The sequence below is a fragment of the Montipora capricornis genome, chromosome 6, assembly GCF_036669925.1.
Source record: "Montipora capricornis isolate CH-2021 chromosome 6, ASM3666992v2, whole genome shotgun sequence".
Classification (NCBI taxonomy): Eukaryota; Metazoa; Cnidaria; class Anthozoa; order Scleractinia; family Acroporidae; genus Montipora; species Montipora capricornis.
Genome location: NC_090888.1, coordinates 52,204,163 through 52,224,162, shown reverse-complemented (window position 1 = coordinate 52,224,162; position 20,000 = coordinate 52,204,163). Strand labels below are relative to the sequence as shown.

General features: G+C 40.3%; 2 protein-coding genes across 2 annotated transcripts in view; one reads left to right on the top strand and one right to left on the bottom strand.

Annotated features, from left to right (window-relative positions):
• LOC138052456 (uncharacterized) overlaps positions 1-12,233 on the top strand; it is a 13,569-nt gene extending 1,336 nt beyond the window's left edge. Inside the window, exons 2-8 of the mRNA XM_068898962.1 lie at positions 2,671-2,793; positions 3,924-4,096; positions 4,727-8,221; positions 8,293-8,436; positions 9,547-9,618; positions 10,933-10,997; positions 11,537-12,233. Coding sequence (XP_068755063.1) covers positions 2,671-2,793; positions 3,924-4,096; positions 4,727-8,221; positions 8,293-8,436; positions 9,547-9,618; positions 10,933-10,997; positions 11,537-11,617 — 4,153 coding nt within the window. The 3' untranslated portion in view covers positions 11,618-12,233. The remainder of the gene's footprint in view (positions 1-2,670; positions 2,794-3,923; positions 4,097-4,726; positions 8,222-8,292; positions 8,437-9,546; positions 9,619-10,932; positions 10,998-11,536) is intronic.
• A 486-nt stretch (positions 12,234-12,719) lies between these two features.
• LOC138052457 (transmembrane protein 39A-like) overlaps positions 12,720-20,000 on the bottom strand; it is a 20,826-nt gene continuing 13,545 nt past the window's right edge. The window contains exons 5-8 of the mRNA XM_068898963.1: positions 19,146-19,470; positions 18,151-18,335; positions 17,106-17,226; positions 12,720-14,705 (exon numbers count right to left, since the gene is read on the bottom strand). Of these exons, the coding sequence (XP_068755064.1) occupies positions 14,490-14,705; positions 17,106-17,226; positions 18,151-18,335; positions 19,146-19,470 (847 nt within the window). The 3' untranslated portion in view covers positions 12,720-14,489. The remainder of the gene's footprint in view (positions 14,706-17,105; positions 17,227-18,150; positions 18,336-19,145; positions 19,471-20,000) is intronic.

Genomic DNA, 20,000 nt, shown 5'->3' with positions numbered 1-20,000 from the left:
CCCATGTCACAAATTTAATTTTTTAAGACGTCACACTTTAGGACTCTAAACCAACAATAAGTTATTTGCCATTTGCTGTCTGAGCCAACTGCTGAAGCTTTTGTTTGAAGGCAGGTGTAATTTTTTTGCAAGCTGACAAAGACTACAACGTAGCACAGTGTTGAATTGTGTCTACTGTATATGACTTAAAACTTCCTTTCCAAATACATAGTCATGATTGAATTCAGAATAAGGGAGGATTTTGTATACCAATGTATTAACAAGAAAATGTGGTCTTTTTATCTTTAATTGTGGCTTGGTTGTCTTTTTAAAAATAAACTTAATGAATTATGTAAATGAGTTCCTTCCTTTTAATCAAATATTTAATACATGTTTGCTGATGTTTTAGATTTGTTATTTAACAGAAAAATGTATAATTTTTCTCCATGCCTTTAAACTATTGTCAAAATTTACCAAAATTACAAAAAAATAAAAATAATGCAGATTACATGCAATGTACCTGCATTTGCAAGAATACATCAAGTGCTAAATATTGATAAACATACATTGTAGGTAAACATAATTTTGCCACTTTTCATTGAACAATTTTTGTCAAGCAGTAAGTAACTGTTATCTATCTTTCTAATTCAATTTTATTAGGCACCAGTTGTAGAAGCAGGGTTCTCCTTATCAGGCGGTAACCGGTAAAATCTACCGCTTGTAAGAGCACTTATTACTGCCTGCAATCGCTCAGAAGTTGCTTATCCTTTGCAGAACGTCCAACATTAACTAATTGCTTTACCGGTTTAAAAGGGTGCCATACCTGTTGCGCTGAAAACTAGGGAGAACCCTGTGTAGAAGTCAGATGAAGAATCAATTCTTGTTACATACAGTTTATTATTGTTCCACATTAATCAGCGTAAAGGACAAAACAGTAGTTTCTAGGTATGCGTTTGATTGACCATGTTCCTGAATAGGAATACATCCATGGAATAGAAGTTAGAAATCCTTCATTTTTACAGAGATTCACATTAAAATTGTCAAACACCTTTTAACCCATTGACTCCTGGGGGTTCTCCATTGACAAGTAAAATCGTCTGGCGTTAGACAGAGTAAAATACTAAGTATGGTCGGTTTAGGCCGGTTTAGGGATGAATGGGTTAACATGACATCTTAAACATAATACTATCTTTAGTATCCTTGTTGCTTCAAAATGCCAGGCATACAGTTTTATTCCAGAATAGGGTCAATCAAACACACCCTACATGTAAGTGTTTTCAAGTGATTGATTGGGTAGGGTCGTACCTCTTGTTTAACACTACATTTAATTGGCTGTATAGTGCCATACTTCCCATTGTTTTCTGTGCTAAATCCATTGTTACCTTTGTTCGTTGTATTGTTCTTTTGGCCAATCCTGAAGCCTCTTTATTGAGGTACAACACAACCCGATTGATGGCTAACCAAGATGGAAAAAAAAAGAAAAGAAAGAAAGAATGATCAAAGTTGTGTGATAGGAGAATCCAGTTTTGAAATTGACAGAACAAAAGTATGGCAGCTGCAAACATTTAACGAAAAAGATATCGAACACATTGGTATACAGTGCTGTTTGCTACCTTTTACAGCTTTTGCAATAATCCGTTTAAAAAATATACATGTAAATATTGATAAAACCTGGTATCATTTACTGTAAACCCCTTAAATCTGAAAGATCTAAGTAATGCTTTAATACATGTACAGACAATTTAATGATATTACATGTAGTCCTGTTTCATTTCGGGAAGAACAAATTATGTTCATTTGCCTTTTGTCAAGAGACTAATATTGTGGTTGATTTGTTTTGTTAATGCTTTCCTTCTTACATGTAAGTGAAATGTTTCTTTTTGATTCTAGTCATTTGACAGTTTCTCATGAAAGTAAAAAAGATATTTTACAGTGTATATGAAAGTGGATGCTGAAGTTTAAAATAATGGCATTGTGAAGTATGGTACATGTAGATGTAGATGTATGTGTGGCTACTGAATTTGTAAATTATCCTCCTTCTACAACTGCAGTCAATAGGGGATTGGTGAATGTTTCTCTCTTTCTTTATTTTTTTACTTGTAGAAAACTATAGTCAAATTTTTCAGTCAAGATTTCTGCTGACTCTTGAGTTAAACAGTCATTATTTAGAGTAGAATTTTTATTAGAACATTGCAATGTACATGTACAGGTTAGAATTCACTGTAATTTGTTGGTTTTTTGGTTTTGTTTTACTGAATCAATAGCCAGAGAAAAACCTTCAGGGTTATAATCCAACACAAACTCTGAGTTCACCTGGACATGTGTTGTTGCCAAATGACTTTTTAAAATTAAGGTCACTTGCTTTAGTCAATCACTTGGTAAGAAGATTTTGTTATGTCACGGTAGAGAGTAAACGTGGGATTGAGTTACAGATTGTAGATTTTTGGGGTCATAAAATGCTTTAAGATTAGAAACTCTTGTGTCAAACTTAAGCTCACGATCAAGTCATACTGGTGGTTGCTTCTGTTGAAACCTTGCCACACTTGGGGTAGGTGAGTGTTCTAGGGTCTTGAAGTACACATGTCCAAGAAATAACAATGGACGAGCTCCCTTACAGAGTGCAGGTGAAAATATGCACACTTAATCAGTTCATTGAATGTTTATTGTACACTTTCCTTAACATCTGTGCAGTGAAAAGTTCAAGAGCATCCATCAAGAGCAACTTGATAAGCTTAAAGATGAAAGGAAGGAATTTGTGAAGGAAAAAAGTGACAGAGCCAAGGAGCTATCAAAAGAGACAAATCGCAGAAGAAAGTAAGAGTCCAATATCTTTTGTAAGTCGGTTGAAAGAAATGAAAGAGTTGTCAAGATACATGTAATTTTCTTTAGACACATCAAAAGCATACTCTGAAAGTAATCCACATGTGACCTTCAAGAAATCAATGTAAAGTCATGTACATTTATGTAAGCCAGAATGCCTGGCTTAAGTTATTAGGGACATTTTTTTAAGACATTTCACAAAAAAATGTTATTTCTCTAGAGCTCACATTGCGATGTTGATTTCTTGCATCATTTACAGTTGCCAGGAGTTCTGTGGGTTAGTCGTATTGTCTGGTTGAAGGGGTAAGGTGGCATTTTTGTGGTCACTGTTGTTCTGAATACTTTCAACTGGGTTTTTAGGTTCAGGTGATAAGTGTTCTGCATATTTTTTCAGACTGAAAATGTTAAATGTTTTCTGATTTGCATAATTACATTGTTATGTACAGTGTAATAAATAAATATACACTTAATTTATGGTCCCAAGGGAAACAGTAAGTTTTTGTCTTCCCAAGATTCCTGATGTTTCCTGATGCGAAGTTCAAGGGAAACATCAGGACTCAAGGGAAAACAAAGCGAACTAGTTTCCAGAGGGACCAGACATTAGGTGCTTTGTTCTATATTTAGACTTTTCCTTCAACAATCAAAGCAAAACATCCGGAGCGGGCAAAAAGTGCGGAATTGTATCCCAGTCGGATACATTTGATCAGGGGCACTTGACCAGTGCTCATTTTGTTGAGTGAAGGTCTAGATACATATAACACTGTATGTCACCTAAGAGTTACTGTATATAGTTCTTGTTGTGGATTATACTGCCCAGTAGTTTTTTATGTGTACTGCTAGGTAGGGTATTCAATGTGATTGGAAAGACCCCCTCTCTTCTTGTAATTCTGTGTCTTTGTTTTGTGTTATAACTACTGTATGTTGAAAACTGACCTAATAAGCTGTGGTTCTCTTCTCCACATAAATTCAGGCAAGTGCTTTGTTCAGGCTAGTATATTCTATAATTTTATTACATGTAACTGTTTTCATCGATGTGACACATCCTGCTGGTTACTGCTGTTGGGTACTTTCGCTCTTGTTAGAGTACTCTGAATTTCTTTTTGAATATAATGATCTCTTTTTAGAGCCATTGAAGAAAGAAAACAAGAGCAGCAGGACAATGAAGAGAAAGTAAGAAAGGAAGTGTTAGCCAAGAGAAAACAGGAACAACAGGAGGTGACTCAACGATTCCAGAAAGACACATTGCAGAAGAAAACGCTGATACAACAGGACAATGCAAAACATGCTACTGAAAAAGGTAAAACCAGTTACAGTATAATGAGGTTACATGTAAATGCACTTCAACTGAGTTAACAACTAGGAGCGACTACAGTCAATTGTTGTCAGTGGTTTGGTTATATTAGCACATGTGTTGGATTCCTCTTTCTTTGCGTGACACTACAGCTTATTCATCGATTTAGCGGGAAGAAGCAGCATTTTGTGTGGAGCGTTTAGCGGTTTTTAACAAAATGAAAGCAAAATATACAGACACTGTAGATGTGAAGAAAAAAAATGACAAAGGAAGTGCAATTCATGGCCATTGTGTCCAAGGCACCAGGCAAGAAAGTCAACATACATGTATCTACCAGGTCCTTTTTTATAGTAAAGCACAAGAACGACATGACTTATACCCTGTTCACACAAAACCTTAACCGTGTTTTGAACGTATTAAGTTGAACACGGTTTCAACTTGTTTTCTTTTTAAAAAAAAATATTTTGAGTTTAATGTCCACTACAAATTTAGCACAGATCAAAGCATTTATTGAAACTCACCTGAATCTCATGTAAAAGCCAGTCCTACATTTTGATGTGCCTGTTCTCATGTTAGTGTGAATGGAGTATAAATCATTTTTTTTAAATTAATTATTGAACTATCATCCTGTTTCAGAGCCAATTCCAGTTCGCAATGGTCTTTATATAGTCAGAAACCATACAATAGAAATTAAAAATGGAAAACAAGTGCCACATTTTGCTACTGCACCAAACCAACTAGCTCCCCAAGAACAGGCTGCACCAAAGACGTGGAGGGATGAGATGCCAGGAAATTACAACTTTCAAAACCCATACCATGGTTCTACAGACAGTGGATTTTTGTATTCCATGAATGATTCAAGAAATGAAGGAAAACTTTATTCCGGACATCCAGCTTTCGATCCGTATGGCTCACGTGCAAGTGCAGTGCAATATGATGCCTGCGCAGTTGTTGGAGGAATGGGTGAAATAACGGACAATGCCCCAATTGCTGACACACTGAACGTAGCAGAGCAAGAAAAGTTGCGAGCTGATGCCATCGCTAGGAGTGGACCAAAGCTTGCTTTTATCAGTGATGAGTTGCAAAAAGGTGCCCCTGAAGGTGCCCTGCCTTGCATAATGGGAAGGGAATCACCAGGGGGTAGTGTCACAAGCTTAGACAGTTTGGATGAATTTCCAGGAAGAGGAAAAGAATCTGATCAATTTGTTAACGGCATAATGGCTAAAGGTGGTCGGGACAACGCTAAGTCTGCTGGTAAGAGAAGGGTCACTTTTTCTGACAGCATAGAGTTTGACGATGGAGTGACTGGGAAACTGGTCACAGAGGAAAAGCAAAGTACTAAGGTGTATACAATGTTGTATTCTCGAAATTTAAACAACCACTACAAGACACCATCTTCCGGCTCTGTTTCAGCTTCAGCACAGCCAGGGGTAAACCAAAAGGGAAACCAATTTGCAGGGATTCCATCCGTGAAGCAAACAGGTACTGAGCAAGTAGGTATCAGTACAAGTCACAGTCATACCACAACTGTTGATAACTTTGGGAAGGGTCCAGTTGTTGCCACTGTTATTAACTATGATCAGCGAAAACCAAAGCCTGTTGCTATTGACAATAACCTTCCATCTCAAGCAATTAAAGCAGAGCTTTCCTTGGGACAAGGTAGTATTGGAAACGAAACGTCATTCACGGAAGAGCAAATTGAGGTTGTGGGTGACCAAGAGCTTAATGACAGCTTAGAGTTAGTCAGGGACAGCTTGGATGAAAAAGATGCGGATGATATGGAACGCCAAAATGAAGAGAATTATATGAAAGAAAACGTGTCCGTAACTTGGACGATTGGTCCACATGAACTAAAGGATTCTTTTGAAAAGTACACTCGAAGGGCATCAGAAAACAATACAAGAGAGTTACTAACTGATTCAGCACCTCCTAGTGGTGTTCTACGAGTCAAAGGGGATGAGGTGCTTGATCGTGGACCCATTAAAGACATTAAAGGGGAGCCTACCCAAACCAAGCCAGGCTGGATGAAAAGCGATTTTCCAGTCACATCTGGTTTCGAGTTTTATCAGCCAACTCACTCTAGTGCACCCTCTGCATTAGTCACTGTTCCACATTTTGACCACCACTGTACAAATCTGTACAATACTTTGCAGACACCTTTTCAGGGAACGTTTCACCAGAATTTCCCATACCCTTTTTACACTAGCGTTGGAGATCGCTTGGCGAGGATGCATGAGACCGGGCAAGAAGAACAAGAGATGGACAGCCAGCCTCTTCCACTTACTGGAAGAGGTAATCCTCATGAAGATAAGCAGGTAACTGAATCTCAAGGAGCAACATCCAAAATAATGGTGTCGCCCGAACTTGAAGATCAAGGTCATTCATTCAATGGAAAAGGTTTTGACATCGCAGGACCGTTGGAAGGTGAAACAACAGGTAATAAGAAAAAGAAGACCAATAATAATGTATCCAGACCAAAGCATTCAGCTTCTCCCTCATCAAATGCATCCACTTCATCAAGCCCGAAGTCTACAAGATCCTTGATTCCAAGACCTCCAGCCACGAAAAAAACTGCCAGAGGGCGGGTGCATCCAAGCAGTTTCCACAGAAAGCAAACCACTGTTAACTCACGAAAGGGACTGTACAACAATTCTGCAGTATCAAGCCGCGGGCAGTCCGTGAAGATTAGCAAAATTGCGAATAACAATCAAATGGACAGGCAAAGTTCGTCTCCTCCGCATTCAGAGTTGGGAAGGAATCGGCCTAAACGACCAGAGAGTGGCGACAAAGAGAGAGAAGAAGATTTTGACGGTATCATTGAAGGCATCAAACGTAACATGGAAATGATGACTATGAGAGCAAGGCACACGGCAGCCGAAGAACAGCATCAGAGGATTATAAACTCGTTGAAGGTAGACTTTAGTGATGATAAGAGAAAGTTCTCATCTCGACTCAGCTCAACGGCTATTGATGGGTCTAATCCAGAGGATGAAGTGATTGAGAATCATGCATCAAAACAAGAGGCTATCAGTCGAAGAGTGCATCGTCCTCGAGTGGGATCAGCTGGATCACGAGCTGGAAGATCCCCGGCAGATGGGAACGTGAACGTTGTTGCACGCGGCGAGGAAGGTTTCCAAAGAGGTTTGAAGGTGAACAATGACAGCTACCACCACGTATCTGGGTCAAGACCGGGAAGACATCCTGCAGGGGTCACTGGAGCTGTAACTGCTCATGGCATTGACTCCCAAAGTGCTGGCTCGTATACAATGAGACCAGGGGAAGACAACATAGGGATGGGGCTGCTAAGCGATACTGATCATCAACTGATTGCATCAGGAGGAAGCAGACCTAATAACGCCTCTGAGAGGGGTAGTGTCTCAAACGGCTACTACCAAGTAGCGTTTGATGGATATCCCAACACAATTAAAGCAACAAGTCAAGTCACAGACAGTTCGAAAAACCCTCTTCATGCCCCTGGCATAAATCAGCGATTCTCTGTCGATAAGAGAAGACAAGAATATGCAACATCAACTTCTGGTCATCCCATAAGTGCTGCCACCGTAATTCAAGAGCGAGATGAATTCTTCCAGGCAAATGGAATGAATTCTAATGAAAGTGAAAACGATGACTGTAGTAAGTTTGCATCTCTTGACAAAACACCAACAGATGATGAGATCAACCACTTGTGGGCACATGTACGATCATACCTTCACGGAGGCAGTACAAAGTCCGTGGGTTCCGACTCGTGTGTCAACCAAGTGGATGTGCGACGTTCCAGTACGTGTTCTAGCTCAATGCAACAAGAATTCCATCAAAATAACCCCCTACCTCAGAATGTGACCAACAGTCAGACTATGCGCGGAAAACGCCTCCTTGGGGTGCCAGCTCAAGGCGCTGGTAGCACTCTTGGAGGACTGCGTCGATACGGCTCCCATGAGGTGCTACGGCGAGATAGCTCTTCGGACAGTCTGTCAGCAAAGAGGTCACCCTTGTTGCAGCACCGTGTATCCCGAAGCAGAAGGCTTCAGAAAAACGCTCATGGTCAAAATGGGAGACCACCGCTGCCGAGGCAGCACGAATATAACCCTGTAGCATGTCAGACTGGACCAAGTGCTTCGATGTCTACAAGAGGTGAGACAAGTTTGCCCAAGCCATCATTTTAGCGGTCACTTGTCCTGTTACATCTGTTCTTTTTGTTGCAGTTGGAAGCTCACAGCCATTGTCTCCCGTTGAAATGCAAGCAGTGATGAAGGCCTCAGAAAAGGCAATGCTCCACAAACAGCAGGACAATTTTTCGGAGACATCATCCCACCAGCCGCACCAAGCTGTGATGGCCGGTAGAATAGGTTAGACAAACGCGTTTCACAGTCAATACCCCTATTGCGGCTAGAGTGTATGACCACTTGACCTCTGCACGAGTTCAACACGACCGTCCCACAACTGCATCAGGACTGTGACACGAATGTGACACGAATGTGACCTGAACGTGACATGACCATACCGTGTTGACTGTAGGTGAAAAGAAATTAGAAGTAGAGACTGCGTATTTTTAGATATACTATTTTGTGTGTAAAATCGGAAATGGTTTGAACCCAGGAGTCATAATTAATTAAGTAAAGTACGATCGTCCGGGTGAGTGTAGCCATACCAGGCCTGAGAAGGACTTGTTTGAGATGAACCCGAGTGGAAGTCAGAGTCAAGTGATTTTTGTAACGTCGGTAGACACTATAAAAACTCTGGTCGCAGATGTCATTGGTCAACTTATTCGTGATGTTATTGTTCGACTGTGACGGTGTCAGTTGAGCCTAGATGTAATTGGCTGTGAAGACTAAACAGTGATTAATGCATTTCGTCTATCGGTCTAAGGTGTGTACGTGTCCTTGCCAGGACTATACTCACCCGGACTATTTTACTTTACTTACGTTTTATGTATGTTGCTGAGTTTTAATATACCCATGGCGTGGTAGGTTTGGAAGATTATTATTTGTTTTAATGGCCGTTTTCACACTACAGACGGATAATCCGTCAAAGACGGGTTATCCGTCCAGCGCGGATAATCCGTCTTAGTGTGAAAACGGAACGGTGATCATTTTAGGCGGATAATGCGTCTATTTTTATCGGTCTATTAAAGACGGATGATTCGTCTTGAATTCACATCAGGACGGATTAAGTCATCTTATTTTGCCCTGAAAAGCCTGGAACTAGAAAGAGCGCACTGAGTTCTGGGAAGGAAAACATGGCGTCTAAAGTTGCGCCTGAGAAAAAAATCCGTGTTCGATCCGTCTAATGTGAATTCGAGACGGGAAAGATTCAAACAGTTTATCTGTCTGGAACTCATACCAAGACGGAAAATGTAGCAGACGGATAATCCGGTCTGGTGTGACAACGGCCATTGGTTTACTCTTTTTTTCTTAATTACATGTATGAAAATTATGTATTCCATTGATGCGTTTTAGGTCCAAGTGCTATTTCATTAGAGGAGCAGAGGTTGCTGCAATCTTTGGATCGTCTGAATGAAAGACTAAGAGGTAACAATTTAGTCGTTTGAAGATCTTTTTTGTCTGTATATACGAGTCATTTTCTCTCACTCTGTCTTCAAGTTGTTGAGTTTCAATTCCAAAATCAGCTTTGCTTGGCGTCAGTAGTTTTCTATTCTTACTTCCCTCGCCACAAATCCTATCTATTAATTGCGTGGGTAAGTACCCTTAGGGCCTGGCCAAACAACATCAAAAATTGTTTATAGTGATCAAACATTTTACTGTTTGGCAACCTTGTTTGGTACTGTTTGATCGTGTTCGATAAAATTTGAAGGCCATCAAACAACTTAAAACATTTCTTTTTGTTCTCGTGTTTGATGCGCAAAGTTTTGTTCGTTTGGACAGCCGTATCAAACATGTTTGGCGCGCGCATGCGTACCACACTTGGTCAGCCACTTGTATCCACGTGTTTGTGACCCATAGTTCTTTGGCTTTGGGGTTTGATGTCTGAGTTAGGTCAGACTTGCTTTAACCATTTCCCCACTCACTTCAATTTCAGCATGTTTGCTCATCAAATAATGTTTGAAGTTGTTTAAACGCCAGGCCCTTGGACAGAAAACAAAACAAAAAATTAAAAAGTTAACTCTAGCTTCTAAGGGCACCGCCCACTGACGGGGAAGATAGTCTGGCGTTGGATAGAGTAAATCTGTGAGTGATTCTTGTGGGAGGAAAAGGATTGCTTCATATCGCCCTTGATTAAAAATAAAACATGTTGACTTTATGTGATATTTAAAAGACGAGCAGCAGTGTTTTATCTGTTTTTTAGACCCGATTATAAGACACGTGTTAGGAGTTTGTTGAACGGCTTCAAAACCATTCCAGTCCCTTCAAATTGTGAGGAGAATATTAGCATATCAGAAAAACAAGCTATGCCTTAACAGTATTCTTTATATAAAGAATACTAACGAGGAGTGTTTTATCAGGATATAAAGCTCATACACGTGACGTTTTATCGGTGTTTTGATAGGCTGCTAGGCTCATGAATTATTAATGAGTTTTCGAAGCAGCCTGAGCTACGGTATGAACCACGGACTGGTATTTCATTTTCGCGCGTGTGCCATTTTCAAGGTGCTTTAAAAAGGCATTTTTATGGCGGGAAGAGGAATTTCTGGTTACTTCTTTTTAACTGACGGTTGAGACTGAAATCTTTTACAGTGAAAAGGCCTGGCTATTTTCAAACGCAAATTTCCCTTTAGAAACAGGTGCGTCCGTATTTGAGATTTATATGACAGAAACAAGTAATAACTTTTATTTGGGGATTTATTACCTTTGAGTCTGATGTTAAATTTGGTTTTTGGCCTACAGCCCAGGAAGAAGTCACCAAGGCGATTTCACAGAAATCCAGAATGACTGACGCTGGAGGCCGAAAGGTGCCGGAAATTTGTTGACATATGTCTCTTGTTTCGTCTGCACTTGTCGGAAATATTACATGTACAATGGTGAGGCACCGCCAATAAACGTTGGCGGCGAAAATCTCACGCACTGTTCGTTTGTTTTTCTGTATAATTATATTGTGCGTACTGAACTCTTTTTCTTCGCCGAAGTGTGAAACATGTTAGGAAACGGCAGCATAATAAGCCATTTCCAAGTTTCTGTTTGTCTTGGTGCTCAACTATTGTAAGGGAAATGAGTTTGATTTGCATAAGAATACGCAACTCATTTCCGTTGGAATGGTTGTGCACCAGGACTCGCTTTGAAACTGAGGCATGCAGCAACTTGGAAATGGGCTATTATCAAACGTGAGAAGTGTTTTCCTGTGCTCCCGAGTAATGTATAATGTGCTCTTTCGCGCTATCTGTAAAGGTCCAAGAACTCCTTACATTGACTGCATTTGAAACTGACCAATTACGCTCCGTTTCGGTTTGTTTGTGACAGGTAGTGATAACCCTTGATCGAATTTGTATTGCAGAGAGGTCAGGGTAGCTCACAAACCAGGCAGGGAAAGAATAAAGCGTTCACATCTAACAACAAACTGTTGCACACGAGATGACGACCAGACAGATCGCCTGTTTACACGGGAAGTGGTTCTTGAGGTCAACTCCTGGCAGGTTCGACCAGTGTGATGCCGACTGGGCGATAGTCAAATGTTAAATGATGTACGAGGGGAGATTAACGCGAGGAAGCGATACAATGTGCCATCTTGTACATTTGGGCTAGAATTATACTGCCAGCAGTCCCTTCAAAGTCAGTCGAGCCGCTCACTTCATTCACGCAAGCGAGCCGAAGAGCCGCGGGGAAAATGCTCTCCCTTCGGCTCTCGCTTGCATGAATAAAGAGGGCAGCTCGACTGACTGAGAAGTGACTGGGCTAGACTAGACCAAAAGTAGTCTGGTCTTGAGGTAATTTCGGTTAGCGCCTTATCACCTGTGAGACCCGTGTTTGGGATTCGGCAAGGTGACTGCCATAAAAGAAAGTGTTTGTCGCAAAACTGTAGATATTTTATCGTGTTCAGAGTGCAAAGGTACTTCGGGGAGAGGATTTATTTATTGATCTTTGAAGGAATAACCTCATAAGTTAACTTTTTTGAGATTGTGCGGGTCGCATGTCCAGCTGTTGCTTGTAGAAATGTAAATAAACTGGTATGAAATAAAGATAGACTTTTTTAAGAATAGAGTTAACAAACTGAAACAGCTTCTCGCTATGACTCAATTTTTTATTTCTATTTCATAAATTACTTGTTCAACCGTTAACACCAACTTTTACTGTAGTTGCTGCTGACAGGAATGCGATTGGTCAGGACTAATATAAGGTGAAAGCCGCAACTTTAGGCCTCGTCTTCATAAGCAACCATACGTGGAAGAGAAACTGATTTGTCCAAATGCGGTTTAAGCAAAAGCCTGTGCGCTCTATTTTATGCGAGAAATAAGGGAACTTAAGGGGGGTAGCTCTTAACTCCCAAACCGTTGCCATGGACCCCTTCAAATAGTCATTTCTCGAATTACTTTAACTCTACAGTTGCTCTATCACGTGATTTACCAAATAAGGTTGAGTGAACCTTTGTCTGGTTCCATTCACAACCATATTTGGTAAATCACGTGATCAAAACAGAAAATACCTTAAAACTCAGCGAGTTTACTTTTTTTTTTCACAAATTGTTAACGCAACAGTACGAGAACATTCTAACAAAGGCCCTCCTTTGTTTCACTTTTCAAAATATCAGTTCCATTTTTTTGTCCAAAAAGAAATTCTATGCTACAGTTTACGAAAAACCGCCTCCTCCTTTCGTTTCCCGAAAACTTTTACCTGTTTTTCACTAAAACGCACGGAAGAGGACTGTGACTAGTTGCGCATGCGTCTTTTGATTGAAGTGATGTCGGATTCCACTGAAAAAATTACTTCAAAGAACCATCCATGCAACCTTTTTGTAGGGCTCTTAGACTAAAAAGCTCCCTTAGCAACCATTGTCTTTTTCTGTAGTTAAGTGCCATCCCCCTTAAGCAGCAATAACGGGGACATAGCTTATGAAAAAACAAAAGGAAAATCCTCTAGGGAACATCACGTGGACTGAAATGGGAAAACAAAACGTACAAGCTAAAGAGGTCAATTGCTGTCCATCAGCACGGGCAAATCAATATTTTTCTCACGTGAAAATTGCCACATAAAAGTTGTTCATGCGGACGTGGCTTTCCTTTTGCGGGCCCAGTTGTTCGAAAACCGATTAACTTAATCTAGGATTAGCATAAACTTTGGCTTCATGTTTTCACCTTTTTGGTGAAAGTTTCTTTTGCCTATTTTTGTTTTTCAAGATTGACTTCTTCTAATGTAAAGTTTCGCCGAATATCTGCGTTGCACAGCATGTGGGAGTAGAGAAATAAACTCCTTGGTTAATTTTTAATCTGGGATTAGCGCTCATCGGCTTTTGAACAACCGGGCCCAGATGTCTTCGTATGAACCTCAGGCAAATATTTCCCAAAGTGAAGAATGGTGGTGTGAATATCCACTTTCAACCATCGTAAGGTGAATAAATTGTTTTAGACGGCCACGATGAAAATTTGGCAAAGTTTCAAATTCTTGCAAGAGGATTCAGAGCTACCTTTAAAAAATCATAAACTTAAGGTGGCTCTGAATCCACTGGACAGAATTTTTTAAAACTTTGCAGAAAGTTTCATCATGCCCTTCGTACTACTTTTCAGAAATAAAAAATGGGGGTCACAATTCGTTTTTGAGATATAAGCAACTAAAGGCAAAGTAAAAGGTGTTTTTACAGGGCTTGCCTGCTGCCACGGAGACATACTACGTCACAATAATGACTGTATCATGTTCAGCAATAATTCGTGTTTCATTTGATACCCTAATATTGCCAATACATGATACAACGCTGCGGTGCCGATCCTTCTAATATGAGCGTCAATTGGAAGCGTTGAAAGTGGTTGGAGCCTCGTTAAGTCGACAAACAATCGCGACACTACATTTATAGGGAAGTGGTCAAACTACCACATTCGAACAGGACCCACCAAAGCACAAAATAGATGGTGGTGTCTGCCTGCACCCCCACCCCCCCCCCCCCCCCTCTGCTTAACGTCAAAAGATGGTGTCTTTATTGCGTAGCCACCCCTCTATCCAGCAGTAAAAAATTACAGTGAGATTCAAACCTCACTATTTATGTATGTCTAGTAATGCCGACTTTTGTTAGTTGAATATTCCTTTGTCAACTCAAATTTAAAAGCCCATAAAATGTTGTCGGTAATGTTCATGTGATAAGTTCGAAGATAGGTGGTGTCTTTGAGAATCCCCCTACCCCAAAGGTGGGTCCTGTTCGAGTATAGTAGTTTTGACCAGTTCCCTTAAAGCAGTCACCAAGTCCGTTGAAAGTATTCGCATCCCTATCAACACGCTGATCTTCAATAGGGTCATTTAGGGTCTCACGTCCCTGATCTCTCTTGCACTACCGCCTGGAGTGCCCATCGGTCACGGAAGAGCCTGTAGAGGGTCAGGTAGTTGAACGTGAGGAGACCCGTGGCCGAAAGCAGCTGGTGCCAGGAGTGGGATCTCGTGACCATAAACAGTTGATATAACACTAGGAGTAAAAGTACTGCAGCCATCCAGTTTATGAGCCGCAAAGGGGATTCGAACATAAACTGCGGGAAAGAAACAAAAACAACGAAGGTGATTGATAAAATGATGCTCACATACGTCACACCGAAGAAAGCAACTCACCCGGGTCCCGTTTACGAAAAGTACCGCGCATATGAAATTTTGAACTTACCATCATATGTAAAACTACCGGCTTCTTAGAATACGCGGTTTCACAAATGTTAATATTTTCTGGGACTTTCGAAAAAAAACGGCGAACAGGTTAGCAAACTAAACATTGCACAGACCCAAAACCAAAAGTGAACTGGAGCGTGGCCCGCACTTCATCTCTTAATTCCAAAGCCCAGGATACAAACACATTGCGGCGATTATTTAAAGAGAGTTCAGCTAGTGTTAAACAAAAACGCGTTCAAAGTGATTTTCATTTTGACCAATCCTAGTACATTAAGGTTCCTCGTTGTCGGAAACAGCGCAGAGAAGGCGAGAACAAACGATTAATGCATCTATCTGCATGTACAAAACTCAAGTTCAGTCCCCGGTTTTTCAAAGGCTGCATAACTTAATTCAGTGGATAAGTCACTATCCAAAGTATAAAACATACTTCAGGTAAAACGCTGGCCTTAAGCAATAGAGGACTTTTTCCGTGTTAACATAGTCTCATCTAAACACGAGTGGGAGTTGGGAGAATTCCAGACAGTTTGCGTAACTGTCGAGAATTCTCACCATATTGTTCGATGATGACTTATCCATCAACAAGCAGAGATGGGTTTAATGGTAGATTGACCACCGTAAACAAATCTGAAAGCTGACTTTAGTAGACATAAAACGCACACGGCGGAAATGAACATAGCGAACAAAGATCGCTGTATAAAACATACTGTATTTTGACAACTTGACGTTTTGTATGTAATGTAGCAACATACATAATCAGAAGTGACGGTTTAACTATTTCCATAAATTTAAAAAGCTAAAAGACAAAAGAGAAGTACTGCTAACTAGCTTATGGTAGAAGTTACAATTATAGCAAAATATTTAACAATTATCATGCGAAGTCGCGCGGAATATCGCCTGATACTTAGCCGACGAGGCCATAGGCCGAGTGGGCTGAAATCAGGCGATATTCCGCAAGCTTGAGCAGGATAGTTGTTTAATTATTCAACACATTGATGACAAAGCACAATTTTCTACGTTTATTGGGAAAAAAAGCTGGAAAAACTACCACTTCTCTCCGCGACACAAAATTACGTATATCGCAGGTATCTGTTGAGTACGCACGACGAATATTGAGCGCGCTATGACCATATTTGGACATTAGGGCCGTTTATACGAGAGAAAATAAGCCGCGGCTCACATAAGACGCGAGCACCCCGTATAAATGGTACAAAATCTACGTTCAAGGCTTCCTTAAGCCGCGGTTATCCTGGCCTTGGAGTTTATACTCGTATAAATAGTTCCTTTCGCGTATTATGTACGCCGCGGCCAGAGTAAGCCGCGGCTTATTTTCTCTCGTATAAACGGCCCTATTGTCACAATATGATAGTCAGTAGTCATATAATATTTTGCTATCATTGTAACTTCTACCATAAGCTAGTTACCACCGCTTCTCTCTCATCTTTTAGCAAATTAAATTTATGCAGATAGTTAAACCGTCACTTCTGATGATGTATGTTGCTACATACGAAAAGTCAAGTTTTAAAAATACTGTATATGTTTTACAATGCGAATTGAGTTCGCTATATTCATTTCTGCCGTGTGCGTTTTATTTCTACTACAGTTGAAATGGTTGAAAGCTGAGGCTTTCGGGGTTAGCTAACGACCCTATATAAACTTAGTCACTTTGTTTACCAAACTGCTTAACAATTAATTGTAATTTCAAAACGGAATCACGTAATGCGACAAGTCGATTGTTTTTACCGCGAATCTTTTCATTTTGAAATCTCACTAGCCAGAATATTCTTACCCCCAAAATCCCGACAATTTGCATTATGGTAACTGTCGGGAACTCTGTTGAAAATGCAATCATTATAGGTCAATCCAGTCTTGAAAATACGACCCCATCCAGCGGCGCATCCCCATTAGTGGAAATTGGAAGGGGTGGAGGCGTTAACCCTTCGTCAGAGGAACTAAATGGTCGCTAAAATTACATTCACCCAAAAGTGACTAAGATGGGGTCTATAATCGGTCATAAAATAGGCCATAAAGGGGTAGGATTTCTGAGAGGCCAGCGGCACATAACCAGCAAAAATTGACCCAAGTAAACGCCCCCCCCCCTCCCCCCTTTCCCCTCCGGGTCAATTTTCCGTATCAACCGAGTTAATAAACCCATTTTTGTGTTTCAGTTTCCCACCAACGCTACACTAGAGTTTATTTAAAAACTGCCATGTCCCCGAAGCAGGCGCAAGTCTTCAATAAAAGTAGCATCTTTGAAGCATCTTCGTACTTACAAAAAATCTTCCATGATGCGAGTCTCCTGGTATTGCTACATTGTGGATACCAAGCGCACGATAGAGAAGCTTACCATGCCGCACTAGTACCCCGTGAGGCCATACTGTTAACGCTGACCATCTAGTATAGTACACAAAAAACGTACACTCGATTACAATAGCGACTTATAGATTACAAGTACCAATAGGCCTTTTTTCAGTTCAACATATACGCACTTGTAACTATAAAATATTGGCGTATGTACAAATAACAGCTTTTATTGAGAAAACTCTGCAAGCAGGTCAATATCAGCTGAATTGCTTGGGAAAATTGGGTTAAGGACGGTGACTACTAATTCAAAGATATTTTTGCGCAGTTTCACTGAATATGCGGGAAAAGCTGATCTTAACAAGTGTTACTGAAATCTAAAAAGAAAATTGGGGGTAACTACGCATTTTTCGAAGATCAATTATCAACAATATTTGTAAAAAGCTTTAAAATACATAGCAATGCATGGTATTCCTTTCCAAATTGAAGCTTAATTATCTCTGATAAATGAATGGTTACCCCCAATTTCCTTTTTGGATACCACGAGCACTTGTTAAGTTCTGCTTTTTCCGCATAGTTTTGAACCAGGCAAAAATTTCCCTGTTATGTATTAATAAGAACCCCCTAAGGAAATCCGAGTATCTCGGGATGCGCAATTCGTATGTGCAGTAACAATAGTAGGCACCGTGGCGAGTAGCCCAGACAATAGGCCGCTTCGGAAAATACCATAATAATCTTTGTTTGTCCCCCCTAATTTTGCATAAGCATTGTTTTTGTTTTCTCTTGGGATCATTGTAAGTCCCAAGAGAAACTGGAAACAATGCTTATGCAAAATTTGGGGGGACAAACAAAGATTATTATGGTATTTTCCGAAGTGGCCTATTACAACGACGAGAAATTTAAGATAACATTCGAGTAGCCCTTACTTTAGTCGTTGCTTTTGCTCTTTCATACATGTATGTTTCCCACGACACGTTATCGACACATAAAGAACAACAACAACAATAGAAAACTCACACATGCGGAGTATCTCGATGCCCACATGGATACCTCTCCCATCCCCCAAGATGGAGTGCACACTTGTGTAGGGCGTCACAATAACTTAATGGTATCATGAACATCATAAGCATTAAAAGAGAACTCAGCCAAACAAACAAAGTGTGTTGGCAAGCCCACCATAAGTCGTAATACACGTGGTGTTGCTGTTAAATGAAAACAAAAAATATGAATGAGTTTATTATAAGGAAAACATGCAGTGACACCGGAACGGGGATTCTGGCAAGGTACTGTAGCTCTGCAATGCTACCAGCATAGAGCAAGGAGCTACTGTATGAAAAGAGCCTCTTCAGTTCTACTGTTGAAAACAACCCGTACATAACTAATTTGCAGAGAATTAAAATAATCCTGCAAATATCAAGAAAAGTTTCGGATGAAGATGTTTTTTGCAATCACTTCTGGTGTCATTGCGAAAAATAAAAGTTGCGATACGTTTCCACCCTCGCCTTCCGAGACACTAAAAGTGTAAAACAGTCTTAGTAAAAGCCATAAGCTGAAGTAAACGACCAGAGGCATTGTTTTGAATGTACATTGAATTGAAAAACACCCTTCGGGATAATACATCGAGACAAAACTACCGACTGCATTGGTGTCGGGTCCAATCCACTCCAATGTGCTTTCGATAGAAAACTCCTATCTTTTGATGCGTTTTTGCCCTATTGTACTGATGATACTGGTTTATTGATTAATTAATTGACCGATTGCTTGTTTGATTGATTGATTGATTGATCGGTTAACTGATTGATTGATTGACGGATTAGTTAATTGATTGATTGATCGATCGATCGATTGATTGGTTGCCCAAAACAGTACGTCCGAAAAGTTACAGTTTTTCTTCGTTTCGCCGAGACGAAAAAAGACACTGACACTCAATTTGGAGAAGGCTTTTGATTGAAAAGTTCTTTGGATGCTCTTCTCCAAGTAGAACTTTTAATGTTTGCGACAAAATCTCTCACCTCTGAAAACTTCATTGGAATGAATCCAACATAATAAGCACATAGAAGTGATTGAAATAGAACTTGCTTGATTCGAAGGTTAAAATCTGTCCGAAGGCACTCCGTCTCGTAGCGTACTGCATCAGGAGGCAATGAACAAGGTTGCGGGGCCGGGAGTTCTTGTTTGGCATTACCATTCACCATAACTCCCTTGTCAAGTAGCCTTGTTTGTAGCAGTTGGAGTTGTGACAATGGACCGAGTTCTAGATGCGGGCTTAATTTAAGCATGACTTTACTTCCTTGAGGATCCCACGTGAAACCGAAGGTAACTAAGTACATAACTAACCTGGGAAAAAAATGATTAACGTAAACCAGGACATGAGAAACTGAAAAGATGAATTTAGGTTAGATACATGTAACTGACTGTGACAGAATGAACACTGGTTGACTTAATAAATAAAGGACTGGCTGACTGAAAGACCAAGGGAATAACTGATTGATCGAACGACTGCCTGATTGATTGATTGATTGATTGATTGATTGCCAATGACTTATTGATGGCATGACTGCCTAAGTAACTGCAGATGCGTTACTTATTGACTGAATGTATGATTGCGTGACTTACTCACTGACTAACAGACTGACCAACCGATCCAACAATAAACCTCATTAATGATGTAACTGGTTTACTGACCATCACACGGAAAAAAACGGGTGGATTAACCAGTAACTGCAGATGCATTACTTACTGACTGCATGTATGATTGCGTGACTTAATCAATGACTGACAGACAAAGTGATTGACTGACAGATTGACCAACCGATCTAACAACAACCACATTAATAATGTAACTGGTTTACTGACCATCACACGGA